This window comes from Schistocerca cancellata, chromosome 3, assembly GCF_023864275.1.
Source record: "Schistocerca cancellata isolate TAMUIC-IGC-003103 chromosome 3, iqSchCanc2.1, whole genome shotgun sequence".
NCBI lineage: Eukaryota > Metazoa > Arthropoda > Insecta > Orthoptera > Acrididae > Schistocerca > Schistocerca cancellata.
Genome location: NC_064628.1, coordinates 135,647,441 through 135,672,201, shown reverse-complemented (window position 1 = coordinate 135,672,201; position 24,761 = coordinate 135,647,441). Strand labels below are relative to the sequence as shown.

General features: G+C 39.0%; 1 protein-coding gene across 2 annotated transcripts in view; it reads left to right on the top strand.

The window, feature by feature from the left end:
- The window catches only part of LOC126174757 (AP-2 complex subunit mu), a 53,301-nt gene that overhangs the window by 25,719 nt on the left and 2,821 nt on the right, over nt 1-24,761 (top strand). For both annotated transcript variants that reach the window (XM_049921085.1, XM_049921086.1), the window contains exons 5-6: nt 6,310-6,580; nt 9,436-9,669. In XM_049921085.1, coding sequence (XP_049777042.1) covers nt 6,310-6,580; nt 9,436-9,669 — 505 coding nt within the window. The remainder of the gene's footprint in view (nt 1-6,309; nt 6,581-9,435; nt 9,670-24,761) is intronic.

The following is a 24,761-nucleotide window of genomic DNA, read 5'->3' as shown; positions in this document are numbered from 1 at the left end:
TTTGTATGGAGTGTAGCCATGTATAAAAGTGAAACATGGATGACACAGTTTAAACAAGAAGAAAATTGAAGCCCTTGAAATGTGGTGCTACAGGAGAATGCTAAAGATTGGGTGGCTAGGTCATGTAACTAATGAGGAAGTACTGAATAGAACTGACAAGGGAACCTCACCATTGCACCCCCCCTCCCCCCCCCCCCAGATTTAGTTATAAGTTGGCACAGTGGATAGGCCTTGAAAAACTGAATACATATTAATCAAGAAAACAGGAAGAAGTTGTGTGGAACTATGAAAAAAATTAGCAAAATATACAAACTGAGTAATCCATGCACAAGATAGGCAACATCAAGTTTGGTATGAGCTCAGGAGCGCCATTGTCGCATGGTTAGTGTGAGCAGCTGCGGAACGAGAGGTCCTTGGTTCAAGTCTTCCCTCGAGTGAAAAGTTTAATTTTTTATTTTCAGACAATTATCTGTCCTTCCGTCCGTCAGTTGCAATTTAACTGTGCCGTAGTATGGGGACGCTACACCTAAACAAACATCGACAACGTATTCCTGTCATGTGACGCACATGCAGTCACCGGTGTCGTATAGAATATATCAGACGTGTTTTCCTGTGGAGGAATCGGTTGACCTATGACCTTGCGATCAAATGTTGTCAGTTCACATTGGAGAGGCACATCCTTTCGTCTATTAATCACATGGTTTTGCGGTGCGGGGTTCAAAACACGGACACTAAACTAATTACAGTGAACAGAGATCTCATTGAATGAACGGACACATCATAACTTTGCGAAAATAAAGAAAGTAAACTTTTCACTCGAGGGAAGACTTGAATCAAGGAACTCTCGTTCCGCAGCTGGTCACGCTAACCACGGGACCACGGCACTCCTGAGGTCACACTAGCCTTGATGTTGCCTATCTTGCGCATGGACTACTCAGTTTATATATTTCGCTTATTTTTTTTCGTAGTTCCACACTTCTTCCCGTTTTCTTGATTGATCTGTTTTCAGTTTTTCAAGGCCTATCCACTGTGCCAACTTATAACTAAATCTGAGGGGGGTGCAATGGGGAGGTTCCCTTGTGAGGAGCAAAGAAATTTGTGTCACAACCTGACTAGAAGAAGGGATTGGTTAGTAGGACATATTCAGAGACAGCAAGGGATCACCAATTTAGTACTGGAGGGAAGTATGGGGGGGGGGGGGGGGTTAAAAGTCATAGAGGCAGACTGAGAGATGAAGAGGCTTTCACAGGATAGAGTAGCAGGGAGAGCTGCATGAAACCGGTCTTCGGACTGAAGATGACGGCAACAGCAACAACGGATCTGTCATTACTGTTTTTTACAACTATTTGCTGTCTTGTATCTTCACTCTGCACTATCTCTTACCGTTAGCCCGAGAAGGGACCTCAGAAACCTCATCTCAGCTGCTTCTTTTCTTTGGACCCACCTTTCATGACCATAAATGAAAGCAGGCTTGGCCACCACATTGTGTAGTCTGTTAGCTCTTTCCTTGTAATTCTACAAAGATTCCTCTTTAAAAAACCTTTTGTTTTGTTATATTTCTGTATATTTCAAACCACGTCTGAATTAGTTTTGGATATTGATCACTCTGTCCTTAATATTTAAAACAAGTTTACCTGTTTTATTTTTCACTGTTTCTGCTCATACGTGCAACAGTTCTTATTGTTCTTGAAAGTCGATAAATGTTCTTCTCCTCATCTGAAAACTTTCATGGAACACGATTATGAGGTAAAGTTTCTGCAGTTAGTCATCACAAAGTAAATCACATGGCATATCAGTTGTCTTCCATTTATATTGGCTATTGTAGTGTCTTCCATTTATATTGGCTATTGTAGTGTCTTCCATTTATATTGGCTATTGTAGTGTCTTCCATTTATATTGGCTATTGTAGTGTCTTCCATTTATATTGGCTATTGTAGTGTCTTCCATTTATATTGGCTATTGTAGTGTCTTCCATTTATATTGGCTATTGTAGTGTCTTCCATTTATATTGGCTATTGTAGGTTCTTCCATTTATATTGGCTATTGTAGGTTCTTCCATTTATATTGGCTATTGTAGTGTCTTCCATTTATATATTTATATTGGCTATTGTAGATGGGATATGTTGTTTTTTTTTCCCCTCATGATATTTTTAAATGTTCAGTATAAAGCCTCTTCCAAATAATGTATATAATCTAGTGTGCTGTACTTTCTGTTGTGTATTCTGAACTACTGTCCAATTAAGTGGGAAAAAGATTGTTTCCAGATATCAGGAAGGGGGAAAAGCTTTGAGAAATTCCATTCAAACTATTGTTGGAGACAATTTTTGGTTATGTGGCTATGTATAGTATAGGAAGACCAACTTAAATTTACAGGACCACAATGGATGATGTGACGGTACTGGTCATATGCACATTCACATATTAAAACGTTGTGCTGGACCAGCACTCAAACTGGAACCTTTGCCTGTTATGGACTCTGTATTTAGTAGTGTGTAAGCCTAGGGACTGATGACCGCAGCAGTTTTTCCATAGAACTTGCCACAAATTTCCAAATTTTTCCGGGCATATCTCATGACTCATCCTTGCAGCGTTATTTCTGTCAGTACCTCTCTCTCCTTCCAAATTTCACAGAAGGTTTGCTGTGTACCTTGGAGAACTAGAGCTTCTTACAAGGCATACAGGATTACTTATGTGAAGTATGGAAGGTAGGAGACAGCTATTGATAAAAGTAAAGCCACAAAAATGATTCAGTTGGTAGAGCATTTGCTGGCAAAAGGCAAAATTTCTGGGTTTGTTTGTCCGATGTACAGTTTTACTCTTTCAGGAAGTTTTAAATTGGTGCATGCTAGGCAGCTGGCACACTAAGATTTCTATGATCTCAATGCAAAATTGTGGAGCAAATAACATTTTGTCTGCTTTTGGTAGTCGAGGGTGTATAAGCCCAATGAAAAAACTGGGAATTTTTTCATTCGGGGAAAATCACAGGAACTTTTTTAGAAGTCCAGGAATTTTTCATGTTTTTAGTTTGCAGCTAAACTTTAGTAGCTTTGACTGGTAGCAATTGATAATCTAATGCTGAAGTTTACTTCAGCTCATTACTGCAGCAATAAAACATAACAAGAGAATAATGACAAACTTAAACTTAAGTTGTAAAGAAAGTGGAATATTTGCAACAGAGCCCAGTTCATGCACAAGCATCTGCCAACAGCAAAGTGTGTTGGAGGCTTAAGAGCAAAGATTGTACACTACTTCGTAACAAACTGCTTTTAATGAGTGTGACATCACAACTGTGTACATTTCAAAAGGTCTCCACACGCGAACAACATATCACAGCAACCCGCCGCATGAGCAGCTGATTACTTTGTAGATTGTGCATGTGTGGGCAGATTGCAGCAGTCAGTCACTGATTGCTGGTTGCCTGGAAATCCCAAGCAAACTGACAGATCTCATGCAATTCAGGCACACAATATGGCTGCCTGGCTAATGCAGCAGTGTGTGACATTATGGCTGCAGCTCTTCTCTCTATTCTTTAAGCTTGGTTGTGCGGTTTCATTTAGTTTCACCTTGCCCACATTGAATAAGAAATTTACATTAGGTTTTGAGAAGTGAAGGGGGAAGCCAGAGTTGCCATTTTTATTAAGAAGTAATACCAAATACAATCCCACATTTTGCAACGATTAGCATTTTGAAGCTTGTGCTATAGAAGTAGAATTGATAGGAAGTGTATAGTTGTGGTACAATGGGCTCCCTCTTTTGATATTGAGGTATTTATGAAATAATTGTGTGTTGGTAAAGTTTCTACTTCTAAACTGGTTGATGTATGTACTCAGTAATGTTAAGGGTACATTTCAGTTTAAATGTTCAGGGTAAATCTGATATTGTTAAATCCAAATGCTTGTCCACTCCCTTAGCTGAATGGTCAGTGCGTGTGACTGCCAGTAGCAGACCCAGGTTTGATCCCTGGCCAGGTTGGAGATTTTCTGTACTCAAGGCTGGGTGTTGGGTTGACCCCATCATCATTTCATTAACAAAATGCAAGTGGCCCAGTTGGTGTCAATTCAAACTACTTGCAGTTTGGTGGCTTAACTTCCCAAGGTGGGGCTTCCAACCATTAGAGCCATATGATCTTTTCATTTTTTCATTCAAATCCCTTGTCGTTTCATACAATCTTAACTCTCTTCCTTACAGTTTATAACAAGTTGGAGTAATCAGTAGTGCATTATTGACGTCTCTACATACGCATCAAGTAAATTGTGTAAATACTTGCAGTTCAGTTATGACTCGTGAATAAAAAGGAATTGAGGACTAATAAACAGAATACGAATCATATTGGCTCATTGGAAACATATACACAACCCATTCAGTGTTGGTGAAAAATGTAAAAAATTCTTTTAAGTAACCTACAGTTTTGAAACAAGTTTAATAAATTATAATTCTCATTTATTATAAATTTGTTTTGTAAGCTTGGGCTTTAGTCACAATGATGTATCTACAAAATTTGCCATTTTGACACACCTTCATCGCTGTCTCGATGTTAAAGCTGGGAAATTGCTAAATGAGTGTAAACAGTTTAAGAACCATTAGGTTTCACAATTATCAACAACATGAAGTTGATAGCGGTGGTGATAGTGTTTCTATAGTTCAAAAATTTCTTTTGCCCTCACCTCAAAACACTGTTTTTGTAGATAACTCTAAACCACCAAAGTAATCCTGGGGATACAAAAATCAGCTGCAACTGCTGCTAAACATAGGAATTCAATTTTCATAGCAGATCTTCTTGAGAAAGTGACATTTATGATACTGATTAAAATTACTTGGCAAATCACTTATGTGTAGGGCATGAAGATGAGCAACCAAGTACAGGCAATATCACATTGTCGAGGCGGGTGACTGATTAGACAATACTGCATTCAGTGGATTTCTGTGATCTGTCACTCATGTTCACAACTCTTTAACAGGTCACAGGTAAAGGTTGCAAATGGTGGTCTCAGATGCGTTGTTCTCAAAGTAAATTTCCGTCTACAGAAGACGAATTATGTTACATATGGAATGTGCACTGGTTTTTATAAATTGTGGAGCATCTCTTTCAAAACTTAAAGCTTAAAGGACCAGCCACATAAAACAGTTCCGGACCCAGAAGATCACCTTTTTTGCCTTAATTTAAAATTTTACTGACAGGTATTTTTTTATATATCTTAAAAGGTAACACACAATAAAAGGACTAATATTATATGTGAAAGCTTAGCTTTTCTTGTAGCTATACTGAATTTTTATTAATTTAAACCATTAAATTTTCCTGTTTGTTGGTTCACATTACTTAAGTGATGTTGCTGTTGGCTGATTACAGCTTGTCCTATGTTGTGCTGTCTTTGGCTGGCTAGACTGTGACATGAGCTGTGATTGGCTGACAAAACCACCTCACAATCTCAATTTCAGTGTTTTGGAAGCTACCATGCAGCATTTGGTGAAATTTCTATTTCTATTTTGATAATAAGAAAATATGCAGTACACATGTTGCTGCACATCAAAGAACTTTTCAAAACTTTTTTTTTCCTGGGTTTAGTTTCCTAAAGTGCCAGGAAGTTCTACCCCAGTGTATAAAACCTTGACCATTCAAATGATTGATAACTTCGACAGCTCCAACGGAAAGCGTTATTTTCACCCAGTGAAAAAATGTGTTTTTGACTGTGAAGTCTGCGAAAATCCAGCAATTTTTTTTTTCTTGATCACATACTCACATTGTAGTCATAACTGAAATGGTACTACCTTAATGTAATCATCTCATTGGTTTAATTGTTCCCTGAAAGTAATATTTAACATTGAGTCCTGCTGCGGTTTCCCCAATACATACTGAAATTTCTCAATCCAAACCCTATGGCACTACCAAATTTTAACACAAAATTCTCTAGAGAATAACAATTTTTCAAGACATCTCAGTCATATTCTCTACATGCAATTCATATGACTAGTGTCATTTTTTTTAGTTAAAAAAAAAGTTTAAAGCACTTCACCACAACTTTCTTCTCAGGCTACTTTTCAGTCACGAATAGTGAATAATGCTGATACTAAAAAAAAATAAAAAAAACTGTGAATGTCGAGTCCACAAATGAAATTGTCAGCTTAATATTTATTGATTGTGCTCTCACAATAGCTGTCTCCTAAATTTTTAATATTACTGGAATCACAGCTAACAAGATATTAGTGGAAATGTGATTGTGAGTGTTAATTAAAAAAAACCTTATTTGAAGTATTGTACAAAACTATATTCACGTAATTAATGTTGATTTTTGTGTGTCAAATTTCTTACAGGTCAAGTACTGTCAGCACATGTTGCTGGTAAAGTAGTCATGAAATCTTACCTCTCAGGTATGCCAGAATGTAAATTTGGGATCAATGATAAGATTGTCATGGAAGCCAAAGGAAAGGGTCTGACTGCAGGTGGTGATGATCCAGCACGTTCAGGGAAGCCTGTAGTTGTCATAGATGATTGTCAGTTTCATCAGTGTGTGAAGCTATCAAAATTTGAGACGGAACATTCCATCAGCTTCATTCCACCTGACGGAGAATTCGAACTGATGAGGTAAAATTGAAGATAAATACACAATATTCAATTATTACAGGTTTATAATGTAGTGGACACTTCACATCAATATTTGCCACTTTCTCGTACTTAACATTTGTGCGGCTTATGGCCCACAGCCAAGTGCAAGCTCTTCTAGTTTATGCCAGTTTGGTATTTTCTATGTAGGTGTCATAATTGTGACTGCTCTAGGTGACGTGGTGGTGGTGGTGAACCTCAATATGTATATAGATCCACCAGGAAGATGACTTTCAGAAACTGTGTGGTTACTGTGGTTTATGGTTTTTATTGGAATGAAATTTATTATTAACAGTAACAGTGCTGTAGTTGTGACAGTCCTTCTTTCTACTAAATCTTTTGTCAAGAGTTTTCCCATTGAGGTCAAGTGTTTGTCAGCAGTTACATAAATAAGCAGTAATGCCAGGATGAAGTTCAATGTGTTAACAGAGGGAGATTTGAGAGGGTTAGGAGAGGAGAGTGAAGTGAAATTTAGTAAGAAAGTCTTCATGCAAAAAATCATAACCTGTATTAGTGTTAATGTACTATAGTCTTGTTTGTCCACTAGGGTAACAAAACTAACAATCCAATTTTGTCAGAGAGGTCTGTACTTTCAATATGATGAAGCAGAACCTGTTACAAAAGCGAATTAAAACCATCTGTGAATGTACGAACAATGGATATCTAATGGATTGACTTTCATACCAGTAACACAGTTTTTGACATTTGGTCTAAATGCCAAACTTATTTATCCTTAAGGACCTCATTAAAGTTCCTTTCTTTGTTACAAGGTTTCAGCTACTGCCGTCATCAGATATCAAAAGCTTAGAATTAACAGAAGAGGATTTGTCAGTACTAAAACCTATGCCTAATGGAATAGATATAGGTTTTAGTACTGACGTAGCCATCTCTTTCAAAATTCCACACTTTCCATACCCAAGGATAGCAGTAGCTCAAACCTTGTAATAAATAAGAAACTTTAATAGGCAATCTAGATGTTTTATTTACAAAATGCTTATAAAAAAAATGCCCACATAAACTCAGTTTTGTGGAAATCACCTATAGAGATAATATGCCAGTAGTGTTGTTTCTTTCACTCACTGGGGAAATCTTTAGCATCATTTTTTAACTTTCACAATGCACTCACTACTACTGGACGCAGCTATTCTACAAAGTAGTAATGAAGTTTTCTTATGACAGAGCCAACTCTACCAATACATATCACCAGGTGGGCTATTCCCTCCCCCCCCCCCCCCCCCCCCCCCAGCCCTCTTTTGCCTCACACGCACACACAACAGTTTTACAATATTCTATTGCAATCAATTTCACTGTGTTTTAGTTGAGACAGTGAAATTCTCTTTACTGTCTGTGATATGGGGATGGTCATGACCTCATCATTTTATTATATCCTGTTGCAGGCTAAGGGTTGTTAAGGACAAATGAGTTGCCATTTAGACCAAATGTCACAACCAGTCTTCTTACTGGTATGAAAGTCAGTTCATTAGAGGTCCACTGCTTGTAAATTTACAGCTTGTTTTAGTTCTCTTTTGTAACAGGGATGCATAGCAAGTGTCAACCTCTCATACTGCTGTCGGGCTGACCACCATACCTCTTAATTTGAAGCAGATCACTTCGAAGAGATTTCTTAAAACACCATTATTAGGATTACAACCAAGCCATACATTAGCAATTCATTTATACCATTTCTAAAAGTTGAATGTGACAGTGAACTGATATACATAAAATCACTGAAAAGAAGACAGATAAAAAATGTTGTACGTGAGCGTCATGAATGTTTACATCAGACTCAATTTCTACTTTCTAAAAATTTAAATGATGATGACCATAAGCTTTCAGTATGATAAAATTGACTGCAAGCATGTAAAATACATTTAATCAATCTTGCACTGATCAAAAGAGCAAATAATTAAATATAATTGTATCACAGCTTTGCAATTGAGTTTGAAAGTTGAAATGGCCAATTTGCTATTTTTACAGCAAAGCTGCTTCTATAAAAATCTGAATTCTTGAATTGGGCTGAAATATTGCCCCTTTATTAAATTTCAAATTTTAATAACTCTCTGTCCAGGTTCCACTGGGCCTCCCTTGCCTCCACAAGAGTTTGCAACTGATTCTCTGATTTTTGTTGAGTTCACAGCAACTCTCAAAATTTCTTGAATATTTGGAGTCATGGAGCATGCTGGTTGTAGAGCGGTTACTTCTTTTCCCTCCTAAAGATGCCACTTCGCAGAGCCAACCTTTACCTTATTTTTCCAACTAAAGACCAGGAAAGCCTGTGAAGTCACCAAAACTCTGCCTGAATCCCAGTTGGAGTGCAGAAACTCCAATCCAGACTGCGCGTCATGGCTGAGATATTATGAAGAGCCATACTGCACTGTTTCATGGGATTGGGGGGGGGGGGTAGCCTAACAATAAACTGGTACCCCAGATTCTGTATGGAAATCTTCAGAAAATCACATTAATGTTTATACCTATCTCATTGACTTGTGAGGTGCCTCTTGAAGTATTATTGCATACAAAATTACTCTCGAAATTACACTGTGGATCAGATTACTATTCTAGCAACTTCCCCTACTGACTTGGAAAAGGTATATTCCATAGTCCGCAAATTATTCGTTTTGGAAAGAGTATTAACAGTATCTTAATATATTTTAATGAGCTTAACTATAGTACTTCAATAATGCGACAAAATAAACTTTGTAGTTAAAATAAATAAGTTTCATGATGCCAGGATTATATTGTGCCCGTTTATGTGAAAGTAGCGAATACATTTTTATTTATTTGTGGAAAATTGCATTAGATATTATGTTTGTTGACTGGTTTGGTGGTCCTTTCAGGTACCGTACGACAAAAGATATCTCATTGCCATTCAGAGTTATTCCTCTTGTGAGAGAAGTGGGACGTACCAAGATGGAAGTGAAAGTTGTTCTGAAATCTAACTTCAAACCTTCCCTTCTGGGTCAGAAGATTGAAGTTAAAATCCCAACACCCCTGAATACATCAGGTGTACAGTTAATTTGCCTGAAAGGGAAGGCTAAGTACAAAGCATCAGAAAATGCAATTGTGTGGAAGTAAGTGTTAGAAGTTAAAAAGGTAGTACAAAAAAGACAAAATGCTTGAATTGTTACACCTGTTCACAGTACTTATGGTTCATACATATTGCAGAGAGTTGTTGTTTATACTCTGTTGTGATTTTACGTTGTTATCAACTATATTGGTACAGTAATGAAAGTCTCAGAATTATGTATTGTACAGTCAGTACTAATGCTAATATTTCACACACAGTTTTGGTGCATAAGAATGCTACAATACAAAATATAAATACTGCAACTACTGATCCAAAGGTTCTGGCTCTGGTCTGGAGTCAGTCAATCAACTGCTTCAATCTATATTAGTAATAAATCTGTAAAAATGTTTTCCATCTGTCTGAACACGGTAATCTCCAAAACTGCTAGACTGATTTCCATGAGGTTTTCAATTGCAACTTTAGTGTAGGTAGGATTACTATATAGGCTATAATTCATCAAAATCGGATCAGGAAAAAAATATTCATACATACTATAAAAATGTATGTACATATGTATGTTCCACTTCTCCTCCGAAACCAGTGGACTGATTTCAACCAAACTTGGCACACATCACTTACACTCAGGGAAGAACCACTGTGGAGCTAAGAACCACCTATCAGTGGGTTGGCTGGGGAGGGGGGGGGGGGTGAAAATAGTGTAGGTCACCATGCATGAATACTCAGATGTTACTCATCCAGCACTAAAGAGTGAGAGCACTTAGTAACTTGCAATAAACTTAGCAATAATTTCAAACCTTTATGAAACTTTCTCTCACTGACAACCCCCACATAATGATAAAAAGAAAAAGGTTTATCATTGGCTACATTTTTGCTGTTCATGCAGTAAAACGGTTGCATTAGGCATCACATTACAGTGATCGCTTCTTTGTTACTCTAGTTACAATGCATTTAGCTGATAGTATCCATATATGCTGCTGACTGTACCTACACAATTATATCATTGTATGATAGATATTTCAGGAGATGTAAGGGAAGGAGGAGATAGACAGAAAGGGAAGAAGAGAGAGACAGGGAGAGGGAAGTATCAGATAGAGGGGGCAGAAGGAGGTGGACAGAGAGGGGTAAGGAGGAAGGGGGGGGGGGGGGGGGCACTGGAAATAAATACATTCCAGGGAAACTTCAGGTACTTAACTAGCTTTTGATAAAAATAATTAGCTATAACAGCGAAGGGTTTCCTGTATACCGTATTTACTCGAACCTAAGCCGCACTTTTTTTCCGGTTTTTGTAATCCAAAAAAACCGCCTGCGGCTTAGAATCGAGTGCAAAGCAAGCGGAAGTTCTGAAAAATGTTGGTAGGTGCCGCCACAACTAACTTCTGCCGTCGAATATATGTAGTGCTACACAGGCATGCTCTGTAGGCACAAAGATAAATACTGGCGCCAAAACCTCTGCGTCAGTAAATAAATTAAAAAAAAAAAAAAAAAAAGGTGGAAGGCGAGCTTTTTTTTCTCTGCCCCGAGTTTAGACCACTGCATTTTCGTACATTATCCAACGAAGTAAATACAAATTCCATATTGTTCATCTTTGAATGTAGTAGAATTTCAATGTACTACGAAAATCCGACTGGCAAGACTGGGATGTTTTTCAATATGGCCAACTCTACGTTCTGAATTTTTTCCTAACTGTGAGAAGAGATGGTTGCTAATAGTAACCTGATGAAATGTGAATCACAAGCAGTATTCTCTTCACCATTCACCATAAGAATAATACGAATATAAACATTTTGCCATGTATTCTTCCATGTTTGTTGCTATCTCATTTAAATCCTGTCTGCCTAATAAACTACGAAACTAGAGTGAGACAACAGCAAACGCGGAAGAATATACTTATCGTGTCATGTTGATATTCGTATTATTCTTATGCCTAATAGTGATACAGTCAGAAATGAAGCACGGCAACTGACAAAATTTTTAAATCTAAGATGACTCTAATTTCTGTGCAGAATTTGATGTACTAAAGAAGCGGCCGCAAAGATTTTCAAACGGAGAAAAATTTTCGCCTAACTCTCGTTCAGAACGTGTTCTATCATACGCAGCCTATTATTTGGTTCTTGTTGATCATTCTCAAAGAAAGCAGCAGTGAAAGTAACAACAAATAGCAGTCTCTTGACATTGCTTCGCTAATGAGACGATTCGCCTCTTTTTAGTTGTAAACGGCGCTAGCGCGCACAAGAGCAAGCCATGCCACAAGCGGCGACAGGCCATAAACACGCACTATCAGAATGCGACAAACAATGCATGACACAGTACAGTGATGCATTTTCAACTTAGAGTGACGTAAACACCTATAACAGAGAAAACGGCACTTATCAGATCAAAGCAAAATAAGCAATCGATTCAAACCAGACAAAGCACGTGAAAAAGGAAGGGTACCCGTATAAATATGGACGGAGCGCCTGACGCATAGCAATGGCTACCTGGTAAAGCTTAACTGCTAAGCTTACGACTCGAACCAAACTACTGTAGCTGTATCGTCATTCATTCGACCTAAATTGTCTCTCATATTACAATGGACCAACTTTCGTTTCGATTTGGAGGTGCAGCCTAAAACTTTTCTCTCCCATTGAATTTAGAGTCTCAAATTTCAGGTGCGGCTTAGATTTGGAAAATCTTTTTTTCCTTTATTTCGAGTCTCATTTTCCAGGTGCGGCTTAGATTCGAGTGCGGCTTAGATTAGAGTAAATACGGTAAGGAGTCACAGTTGAAGCTCCAGATAGGAATATCAACAATGTAGGAAAAGATAGATTGCTACTTCCTGTAAAGATGACTTGCAGACAGGCACAAGTAAGACACTTACTTGAAGTTTTTGTCTTCAGCTTTCATCAGCAAAAGGAAAAAAAACACGCACACAATATTCATAAACACAAGCAAGCACACCGGAGTTGCTGGTTGCTCGTCTGTACAGTGTGTGTGTCTCTCTTGCTGCTGAAGGCTGTGGCCAAAAACTGTGTCTTATTTGTGTCTGTCTGTAATTGAACAGGTCTTCTTTATGGTAAGTAGCAATCTTTTTTTCCCCTACATTGTTGTTTAAGGAATCAGGCCCTGCCAGTGTCCTTATGAAAATGATTAAAGGAGCAGATTAGAGATATCTTCCGACCCATAAGGTGGGAAACTGCCTTTAAAGATGGCAGTTGACAATGATAAATACCATCAGAGTGCAGAAAACAATGGAAATCACTGTGTGAAAGACATGTAAAGTGTATTAGACAAAAATAAAATAGAAGTATTTGAAATTAGGAGGTACTTACAAAATAGCATGCAAAGGATTTTATGGCATAAGTTGACTAAAAGAAGGGATCAGTTGATAGGACACATTGTCAGGCATCAAAAAATCATCATTTAAATAATGGAAGTAAGTGTAAGGGTTAAAAACTGTAGAAGGAGGCAAAGGCTTAACTACAGTAAGCAGGATAGAGTGTAGAGAGCTGTACCGAACTAGTCATGAGACTGAAGTCCACAAAACCAATGATGATACATAAATTACCAAATGATTTCTTACAAGTCCCCAATTTGTGTTTCTGGATGTGCACTGACAGTGGGAAGATGACCATGGCAAAAGCTTTTAAAACCAATGAAAGTGTAACAAGTTTTCAGACTTGGAATGTCAGGAGTTCGAATACACTAGATAACTTTGAAAATCGAAAATATGGAATGTAAATGCTGAAATTATATGTAGTAAGAGGCCAGTGAAGTGAAATGGAAGGAAGGTAAAAATATGTGGATCAGAAAACGGTATAACAGCAGTAGTTTATGAATAAGAACATAGGGCAAAGAGAGGATGGTTCAACAATAGGTTTCTCACCAGAATGAAAATAAAACAAGGGCCAACAGCTACTGTTCAGATACACGTGCCAGCATTGCAAGCAGTAGAAAAAAATAGTTAATATGTGAGGAAACTGAAAATATTCTTCAGATCTGCAATCAATTTCAACTAGTAATAGCAAATAGATGGTCAAAAATTACAGGAGGAGATATCATACCTGGAACAGACCAGGAGACATAGTGAAATACCAACTAGATTACATCATGGTGAGAGATACTTCAGAATCAGATATTTAGCTATAAAGTATACCGAGGAGTAGATGTAGATTCAGAATATTATTTGTGAAGAGTAAGAATGCCTCTAGACAGAACGCCTTGGCAACTGCTTCATATTGCTGGCTTCAACTCATTCTCCAACATGGCAACATTCACTGTTTCACCCCTTCATTCATAGTGCTCCAAACTCGACCCGTCATATCCCAGAAGAGTGTGCAAAGGACCCTTCTGGCAGAGGGCTGAGTCTTGAATTTCTTCTTGGCTGAAAGAGACGTGTGTCACCATTCTGAAGACTCTTTTGCATTATGCACCCAGGTTTTGAGGTTTTGTCTCCTATGATGATACACGTCAAAGTCATCTTCTTCAGTGTTGGATTGCACAAGAAATGATGCAGCAGCCTTGAACAGTCATCATCTTGGGTTCACTAATGAGCATCCCAGGCACCCACCATGCACACACAAAATGATATTTGATAACCACACTAATAATGGTGTGATTGGATCCAACACTGATACTCAGTACCCTGGCTAAAGCTCCTACAGAAATGTTTATTCTCATGAATCATGGTGTCAGTGTGTGTCCCACATTCTCATCAGTAACAGTTGTGCTGGGATGACCAGAGGATTGTTTATCTATGACTAATGTACGTCCACTTCTAAAGGCAACTATCTACTCATACACTTCTCTCTCACTAATGCAGCTATCTCCATACCTTTCCAACATCCTTCTATGGATTTGTCGAGGTTTTACACCGTCCGACCACAAAAATTGTATTACTGCTCCTTCTTTTACAATGCACACAGATAGGGACACAGCCCTTTTGTTTCAACTGCTTTTTCTATTCAGCTTGTTGTCATGCCATCTGTCTGGAAGTACTGGAACTTCCGCAAAGTGTGCATCTTCCCTTTCCGTGAGTTTCAAATGCCTTCAGTGTTAACTGCATTTAATACTGATAGTTTGCTATTACTTAAATTGATCTCATACATGAAGCAGTAATGTCAGAAGTGAAGGTTCAGAAGTGGAAAAAAATCAGAGTGGAAGAGTATCAGTGACAGTTTGCTGATGATATTGCTGTCATCTGTGAATGAGAGGAATAGTCAGCAGACCTGTTGGGTGGAATGAACAAACTACTGAGTACTGATAGAAAGAAAAAAGAAAAAGAAAAGAAAACACAGGGAGATTCACGAAGATATGCAGTTATTTTAATGTTATTCTACAAGTAAAACTATAGAAAAAAGTTTGTATAAACATAGGTCCACAAATGTTTAGTTATGCAGTTATGGCTAGTAAAAGATTTTGCAAATTTAACAACTTCGCTTATATGAAGCCATTGCAAAACAGTAAGAGGTTAAAGTAAAGCCCGATTTCCATTTATTTTGTTGTTGATCTGGTAAATCTAGTAAAACATGTCCCAAACATGTATCTCCAGTAGTTTTCCAGAACATCCAGAGAAGCAAAGAAGTAATTTTGTAAAATTTTTAATTTATTTACAACTTTGCTCAATTTGTTTTTTAAATTCCAGACAGTTGCACAAAATTTGCAACAGAAGTTGTAGAGAATTTAATTTTGGAAAAATGATGGTAATAATTTTAACTGAAACTGTATCAATGTGCAGATCTTTTTGCTTTTATTAATACCATGTTGTTTGTTGTTGTTGTGGTCTTCAGTCCTGAGACTGGTTTGATGCAGCTCTCCATGCTAATCTATTCTGTGCAAGCTCCTTCATCACCCAGTACCTTCTGCAACCTACATTCTTCTGAATCTGCTTAGTGTATTCATCACTTGGTCTCCCTCTACGATTTTTACCCTCCACACTGCCCTCCAATGCTAAATTTGTGATCCCTTGATGCCTCAGGACATCTCCTACCAACCGATCCCTTCTTCTAGTCAAGTTGTACCACAAACTTCTCTTCTCCCCAATCCTATTCCATAACTCCTCATTAGTTACGTGATCTACCCACCTATTCTTCAACATTCTTCTGTAGCACCACATTTCAAAAGTTTCTATTCACTTCTTGTCCAAACTATTTATTGTCCATGTTTCACTTCCATACATGGCTACACTCATACAAATACTTTCAGAAACGACTTCCTGACACTTAAATCTATACTCGATGTTAACAAATTTCTCTTCTTCAGAAACGCTTTCCTTGCCATTGCCAGTCTATATATAATATCCTCTCTACTTCGACCATCATCAGTTATTTTGCTCCCCAAATAGCAAAACTCTTTAAAGTAGTAAAGTGTCTTTCCTAATTTAATTCCCTCAGCATCACCCGACTTAATTAGACTACATTTCATTATCCTCGTTTTGCTTTTGTTGGTGTTCATCTTATACCCTCCTTTCAAGACACTGTCCATTCCGTTCAACTGCTCTTCCAAGTCCTTTGCTGTCTCTGACAGAATTACAATGTCATCGGCGAACCTCAAAGTTTTTATTTCTTCTCCATGGATTTTAATTCCTACTCCGAATTTTTCTTTTGTTTTCTTTACTGCTTGCTCAATATACAGATTGAACAACATCAGGGAGAGGCTACAACCCTTTCTTACTCCCTTCCCAACAACTGCTTCCCTTTCATGTCCCTCGACTCTTATAACTGCCATCTGGTTTCTGTACAAATTGTAAATAGCCTTTCGCTCCCTGTATTTTACCCCTGCCACCTTTAGAATTTGAAAGAGAGTATTCCAGGCAACATTGTCAAAAGCTTTCTCTAAGTCTACAAATGCTAGAAACGTAGGTTTGCCTTTCCTTAATCTTCTTTCTAAGATAAGCCGTAAGGTCAGTATTGCCTCACGCATTCCAATATTTCTACGGAATCCAAACTGATCTTCCCCGAGGTCGGCTTCTACCAGTTTTTCCTTTCGTCAGTAAATAATTCGCGTTAGTATTTTGCAGCTGTGACTTATTAAATTGATAGTTCGGTAATTTTCACATCTGTAAACACCTGCTTTCTTTGGGATTGGAATTATTATTGTCTTCTTGAAGTCTGAGGGTATTTCGCCTGTCTCGTACACCTTTTTCACCAGATGGTAGTTTTGTCAGGGCTGGCTCTCCCAAGGCCGTCAGTAGTTCTAATCGAATGTTGTCTAATCCCGGGGCCTTGTTTCGACTCAGGTCTTTCAGTGCTCTGTCAAAGTCTTCACGGAGTATCATATCTCCCATTTCATCTTCATCTACATCCTCTTCCATTTCCATAATATTGTCCTCGAGTACATCGCCCTTGTATAGACCCTCTATTTACTCCTTCCACCTTTCTGCTTTCCCCTCTTTGCTTAGAACTGGGTTTCCATCTGAGCTCTTGATATTCATACAAATGGTTCTATTTTCTCCAACAGTCTCTTTAATTTTCCTGTAGGTAGTATCTATCTTACCCCTAGTGATATAAGCCTCTACATCCTTAAATTTGTTCTCTAGCCATGCCTGCTTAGCCATTTTCCACTTCCTGTCGATCTCATTTCTGAGACGTTTGTATTCCTTTTTGCCTGCTTCATTTACTGCATTTTTATATTTTCTCCTTTCATCAATTAAATTCAGTATTTCGTCTGTTACCCAAGGATTCCTACTAGCCCTCGTCTTTTTACCTACTTGATCCTCTGCTGCCTTCACTACTTCATCCCTCAGAGCTACCCATTCGTCTTCTACTGTATTTCTTTCCCCCATTCCTGTCAATTGTTCTCTTAAGCTCTCCCTGAAACTCTGTACAACCTTTGGTTCTGTCACTTTATCCAGGTCCCATGTCCTTAAATTCCCACCTTTTCACAGTTTCTTCAGTTTTAATCTACAGTTCATTACCAATAGATTGTGGTCAGACTCCACATCTGCCCCTGGAAATGTCCTAAAATTTAAAACCTGGTTCCTAAATCTCTGTCTTACCATTGTATAATGTGATACCTTGTAGTATCTCCAGGATTCTTCCATGTATACAACCGTCTTTGATGATTCTTAAACCAAGTATTAGCTATGATTAAGTTATGCTCTGCGCAAAATTCTACCAGGCGGCTTCCTCTTTCATTTCTTAGCCCCAATCCATATTCACCTACTATGTTTCCTTCTCTCCCTTTCCCTACTGACAAATTCCAGTCATCCATGACTTAAATTTTCGTCTCCCTTCACTACCTGAATAATTTCTTTTATCTCATCATACATTTCATCAATTTCTTTGTCATCTGCAGAGCTAGTTGGCATATAAACTTGTACTACTGTAGTAGGCGTGGGCTTCATGTCGATCTTGGCCACAATAATGCGTTCATTATGCTGTTTGTAGTAGCTTAACCGTACACCTATTTTTTTATTCATTATTAAACCCACTCCTGCATTACCCCTATTTGATTTTGTATTTATAACCCTGTATTCACCTGACCAGAAGTCTTGTTCCTCCTGCCACCGAACTTCACTAATTCCCACTATATCTAACTTTAACCTATCCATTTCCCTTTTTAAATTTTCTAACCTACCTGCCCAATTAAGGGATCTGACATTCCACGCTCCGATCCATAGAATGCCAGTTCTTTCTCCTGATAACGACGGCCTCCTGAGTAGTCCCCGCCCGGAGATCCGAATGGGGGACTATTTTACCTCCGGAATATTTTACCCAAGAGGACGCCATCATCATTTAATCATACAGTAAAGCTGCATGCCCTCGGGAAAAATTATGGCTGTAGTTTCCCCTTGCTTTCGGCCGTTCGCAGTACCACAACAGCAAGGCTGTTTTGGTTAATGTTACATGGCCAGATCAGTCAGTCATCCAGACTGTTGCCCCTGCAACTACTGAAAAGGCTGCTGCCCCTCTTCAGGAACCACACGTTTGTGTGGCCTCTCAACAGATACCCCTCCATTGTGGTTGCACCTATGTTACGGCTATCTGTATCGTTGAGGTACGCAAGCCTCTCCACCAACGCAAGGTCCATTATTCATGGGGGGGATTAATACCATAGCACATGTGAATTAATGTAAAACTGGAAGAAAACAAAGCTCAGTGTGAAGGGTGTACATACAATTTCACAATACATTCACAGTAAATGTTCAGAGATGTCTCCACAGAGTACATTGCATTTAGGTGCACGTGTGTGAACAGATATTGTTGATCATTTCAGTTTCATAGGGTTGATCTTAATTTCATCTATTGCATTCATAATGCGAGCAGGTAATGCCTCGGGTGTATTAACTTTATCTTCTTAAACTATGTCTTTCGCCCATCCCCATACACAAAAATCTATTGGTGTTAAATTAGGCGATCTGGGTGGCCACTGATGTGTGCACCACGACCAATCCATTTATGGGGAACATGTCCATTTAAATGCATAGTAATGGCATCAGTGAAATGTGGATGCATGCTGTCGTGTTGAAAATACATTTGCAATTGCATAGCAAGTGGAACATCTTGTAGCAAGCAGGGTGTTTCTTCTTGAGGGAATTGTAAGTATGTCTCACCAGTTAAATGTCCTGGGAAAATGAATGGTCAAATAAAGCGTGTGTTGAGGATACCACACCACACATTTATGTTAAATTGCTGCTGGAAATTGCATTGCACTGTTGCACGTGGGCTTGCTTCAGATCATATGTGCTTGTTGTGTAAATTGGTTATACCATCTCGACTAAACTGTCTCATCAGTAAATAAAATGTATCTCTGTAACTGCCGATTAGTATTTAACCAGTTGCCCAATTTCAAGCAAAGGGCAGGATCTCCCAGATGTAAATGATGTGATTTTAGTTTATGATGATACAGATTTTACTTGAGTGTACACCATACCTTAGATTGTGAAATACCTAATCGTTGAGAGATGTTGTGTACTGGTACCCAGGCTTCATTGACAGTATCCATAATATCCTCATCGTCTTCACGTATCTATCACTCGTACGGATTATGAACGCTAGGTAGAGAACCTGTCTCCTGTAAAATTCGAAATACTCCACTAATGTTTCATGCATTCGGAATCCTTGAAGTTGGATAACGTACCCGATATTCGTTAATTGCAGCCATAGCATTACAATCACAGTTGCCATAAATAAACCCCATATTGGTATATTCCTCTGGCATAAATCTGAAAGGCATCCCTATTTTGTATATAACCTACCAAATACAACAGTTATTATGTTCTTTCACTGAACAATAAAGAAAACTATCTTGTTTCAAGGTTAGAAACTACTGATAAAACTCACTAACGGTTGCCAACAATGACATAAACATTTCTACATTCTTAATGGAAAGTAAAATTCACTTGTATAATAGTCTTTGCTTCTCTGCATGTTTTGGAAAACTACTGCAGATACACGTGTGAGACATATTTTATTAGATTCACCAGACCAATAACAACAACATAAATGGAAGTCTCGCTTTACTTTAACCTTGTACAGTTTTGCGGTGGCTTCATATCAGAGAAGTTGCTAAGTTTCAGGCAAAATCTTTTATTAGCCGTGACTCCATAACTAAACATTTGTGGACCTGTGTTTACATGAACTTTTTTGTTCAGTTTTACTTGTAGACTAACACATTAAAATGTTAGCATATCTTCATGAAAAACACACACACACACACACACACACACACACACACACACACACACACACACACGCGGGGGGGGGGGGGGGGGGGGGGCGACTGACTACATGGGGGAGGGATGAGGGAAATGGTATGGTCAACAACAGAAGGCAAAAGCTAAGGTTAGGCCAGGGAGGTAGTGAGAAGTAGGATATGCTGGAGAGACAATTCCCACCTGTGTAGTTCAGAGAAATTTGTGCTGGAAGAAATTATTCCAATTGCATGTGTCATGGAAGCAGGTGTCGGCCATTTGTGTTGTGGTGTGCATCATCTACAGCAACTGGATGGTAAAGTCTGCAGATGGCCACAGTCTGGTTGTGGCTATTTGTAAGAGTAGGCAGTTGGTTACCTGTTCTGCCCATATACAATTCTGCACAGTAATCCAGCATAGGTGATACATAACAAGGCTACTTTCACACACAGCCCTGTTTACTACAGAACAGAGAATACCTGTGACTGGATTGCAGCAGGAGGTAGTGGGGCAGGTCTTACATGTGGGTCACCCACAAGGAAATAAACCATGTGGTGCAGGATTTGAATAGCAATGGACAAAGTTATTTTGCAGGTTGAGTGGCTGGTTGAAAATTACAACATCCGTCACCATGATAAGGACTGTAATATAATACAGTCATAATGATGTCACCGTTATACTCGAAGACTGCAGGCAGCGGTGCATCCAAGTGTCTTTGTCATGCTGAATAATTGAGAAATGAAAGAAACTTTTTCCATTCCAGGAGAAATTGTAAAAAAACTTTAGCACAGATATTCATAGCTGTCCAATACACATTCAGCGCACCCACCCAGTCACGGATGGGGAGGACCAATAGTTTGAGTGAAAAATTCGATATTCACTTAAAGAAACATAAGAATATAGCTTCTGCTATTGTCCTTCAGTTCACAGTACCTCTTCACTCTGTGCTGTCAGTAGCGAGCCAGTGGGTGTGTTGGACCTTCCATTGAGCTACGGACCCCCTTGAAGATGTCTCCCGCAGTCGGAGACGAAACATTGGGAATAGACACAGAAGTCATCAACCAACCAAAGCAAAACAGCTCGGATAATTATAATGGACATGATATTTCCGGCCGTGAAAGTCTACATTTTAGTATCAGATTTGGGAATACGTGTTGAGGTTATGGAGGAAAGAGGGAAAGGTTGTTATGAGTTCAGCTCATGAAAATGGCATCAGCGCACCTGAACCAGAGAAAGGGTTGTAGATATTGAGTGTGTAGGAAGAATTCCTACAGATTGTCCAAAATAAGATGGCACAGCATGATACCATGAAATACTAATGGCAGTAACATCGATTTGTTTATATATTTGGCCTTGAAGAGTTAAATAATTGTCGGTCAGGTTGTGGGTTTGGTATCATGACAACAGTAGAAAAAGTAGTTGGGGATGTCAGTGCAGAAGGATGTCAAATCCACAGTGACACCCAAGGTGTTGGTAATGGGACAGGACTGTAGAAAGGTGGTGAAGAAAGTGAGTAGCACCATGAATGTAGGATGAGAGGTGTCAGTCAGCAGTTTGGAGGTGTTGGTCAACAAAGACAGAGCTTTGTTCTGTGGGAGCATTGTAACCAGTCTCAATGAGACAGAGACTTTTGGGGTCGGATGTGTAGAGGTTGGGGAGTAGGTAAAAGGTAAGATTGTGAGGTGTTGCTAATATGAGGAGGGAAATGGGTTTAGAAGTAGAGTGTTGGGATGGACCTAATACCTGGAAGTTCCACTGGTTGCAATATAGCACTTTAGAGATGGGATCAGAGTCATAAAGTTCGTATGCAGAGGTGTCAAAGTAGACAGAGAGCCTTACCAGAGCCTTTGACAGACAATATCCTATCCAATTTGTGTGTAAACAGATTTCCTCTTAGACACCAGTAAATCTGGTAACCAGCCTCCTCCTGGAACTCCCCTGATAACTAAATATCACCCTGGCCTTAAAAAGTTCAACCACATCCTTCACAGGGTCTTCAACTACATATGAGATGAGGGATATCCTACTCAAAATTCCACCCATATCACCCAAAATTTGTCTTCCTGTGGCCTCCCAGCCTACCAACCTCGCTCCCAGTCCTGCACCCCTTGTGGACAATCCAGGTGCAAGACCTTTATTGTACACCCAACCAATACCTGCTAACACAGTCCTGTCAGACATTCCCTGTCCTGTAAAAAAGAGCCATGTGTGGAAGTAGCCATGTTATATATCAGCTGCACTGCAATTACTGTCCCCTTTCTGTGTGCGTTTGGTAACCATCTACTTGTATGAACGGCCACCACTATATTGTGGCCAGTTGCAAACTCAGCCATCAAGCCGCCAAACATGCCGCACACCACAACATAAATGACTTCAACAGCTGCTTCACTGCATGGGCTGTTTGGACACTCCGTTCCATCACAGGTTTCTCTGAACTGTGAACATGGAATATCTCACTCCCTCCCTCCCTCCCTGTCACACACACACACACACACACACACACACACACACACACACACACACACACACACACCCTCTCTTGTCATTTTTCTCCCTGACTCCATCTCTGGCTTCTTTTCTTTTAACCACTCCGCTTCCCTCTCCCCAAACCCATCTATACCTCATATGTTTTACCATCTCATAGCTCCTTTCATCTTGTGCAGCTTCTGAGTTATCTATCTTTTCTGCACCTGTCTTGGGCTACACCACTACCCCCTCCTTGTCTCCTGGTCCTTCCCTATGCTCTCCCCACATTCATCAGTCAGGCAACTCTTCTCAATAACACAGGTCTGCAACATAGAAATTGTTTCAAATTTATTACGTGATTTTTATAGTGTTCTCAATGCTGATTTCGGGGAAAACGGTGAAAAAATTCCATCACATACAATTATTTCACAAACTGTTTGTCTAGTTGTAGCTTTTTTCGATATTTAAACACTCTAGTGAGTTTTAACTTTGGTTTCTAGGACCTCCATAAAATGTTATTTAGCCATTTTTATATTATATATATGTAAAATAAAGAGTAATTAGGAGAAACCAGCAGTATTTTCATGTCGATGCCTGTCTGTCACGCTGCCCCTTCCCCCGCCATAACCAAGCAGTGAGCTTCTGCTATTGTCCTTCAGTTCACAGTACCTCTTCACTTTGTGCTGTTCATGTGTTGTTGTTACTAATGCTTTAATGTAGTGACTGTTTTCTTGTGTTGTGAAGTTCTGGCTACCAGAGGACGTATAAACTTGCCAGATTGCTTCTGCTACATTTGTAGTAACTATACCATTAAAAAGCAACAAAGAAACATTTCAGATTTTGTTGAAAAAGTATATTTCGGCTATTTTGGTATAAAGTTAGGCAATCAAGATAAGCCTTGGGCCCCACACAGTTCGTTCAGTGTGTGTTGAAGAACTGAGGCAATGGTTTCAGCATAAAAAGCAGTCCTTATGATTTTGGGCTCCATCCAAACCATTGGTATTCCAAAACATAATGATGACTGCTATTGTTGTTCTTGCAATGTACAAGGTTTCAATTTGAAAAACAAAAAGGAATTTCTTACCCTAACATTCAATCAGCCATTCGCCCTGTTCCTCGTGGACCGTACCAATTTGGATGATATAGATGATCACGAGCCATTGGCTCAGCAAGGTGATAGTGAAGGATACAGAGATTGCTACGATCCTAGCACAACTTATCCCATTCCGTTCTCACAATCTGAACTGAACGATTTAGTTAGAGACCTAGGTCTTTCTAAAGAATCGGCAGAGGTTTTAGGAACTAGATTGAAAGATAAACATATGTTGACTCCTGCAACATCCTTTTCTTGGTATCGATTGTGGGAAAAGGAGTTTGTATCTTTCTTCTCTCAAGAAGGTGACCTGGTGTTTTGCAGTGATGTTCCTGGACTTATGGCACATTTCAAAATAGAATATGCTTGTGATGAGTGGAGACTTTTTATTGATTCTTCAAAAAGAATCCTTAAAGCAGTACTTCTACACAATGGCAATGAGTATACTTCTATACCAGTTGGACACTCGGTTCACTTAGAAGAATGTTACAAAAACTTTGAACTGGTTTTAAGCAAACACTGCTTTTCAGACCACAAATGGACACTAGGTGGTGATTTAAAAGCGATTTCAATGCTGCTTGGTCAACAAAGTGGCTGTACAAAGTTCCCTTGCTTTCTCTGTGAATGGGACAGTAGAGACAGAAAGCAACACTACATAAAAAAAGCTTGGCCATTGAGAAAAACCTTACTGGTATGGGTTAAAAATATTGAGAGGAAAAGCCTTGTTGATCCCAAAAAGGTGTTATGTCCACCACTTCACATTAAGTTGGGGCTGATGAAACAATTTAAGGCATTGTGGAAAGAAGGGGAGTGATTCAGATATCTTTGTGGACAGTTTCCTGGTTTATCTGAGGCAAAGCTAAAGGAAGGAATCTTTGTCGGACCAGACATTAGAAAACTAATGACATATCCCAGCTTTGTGAACAAAATGGAAACAAAAGAAAAGGCAGCATGGACATCTGTTAAA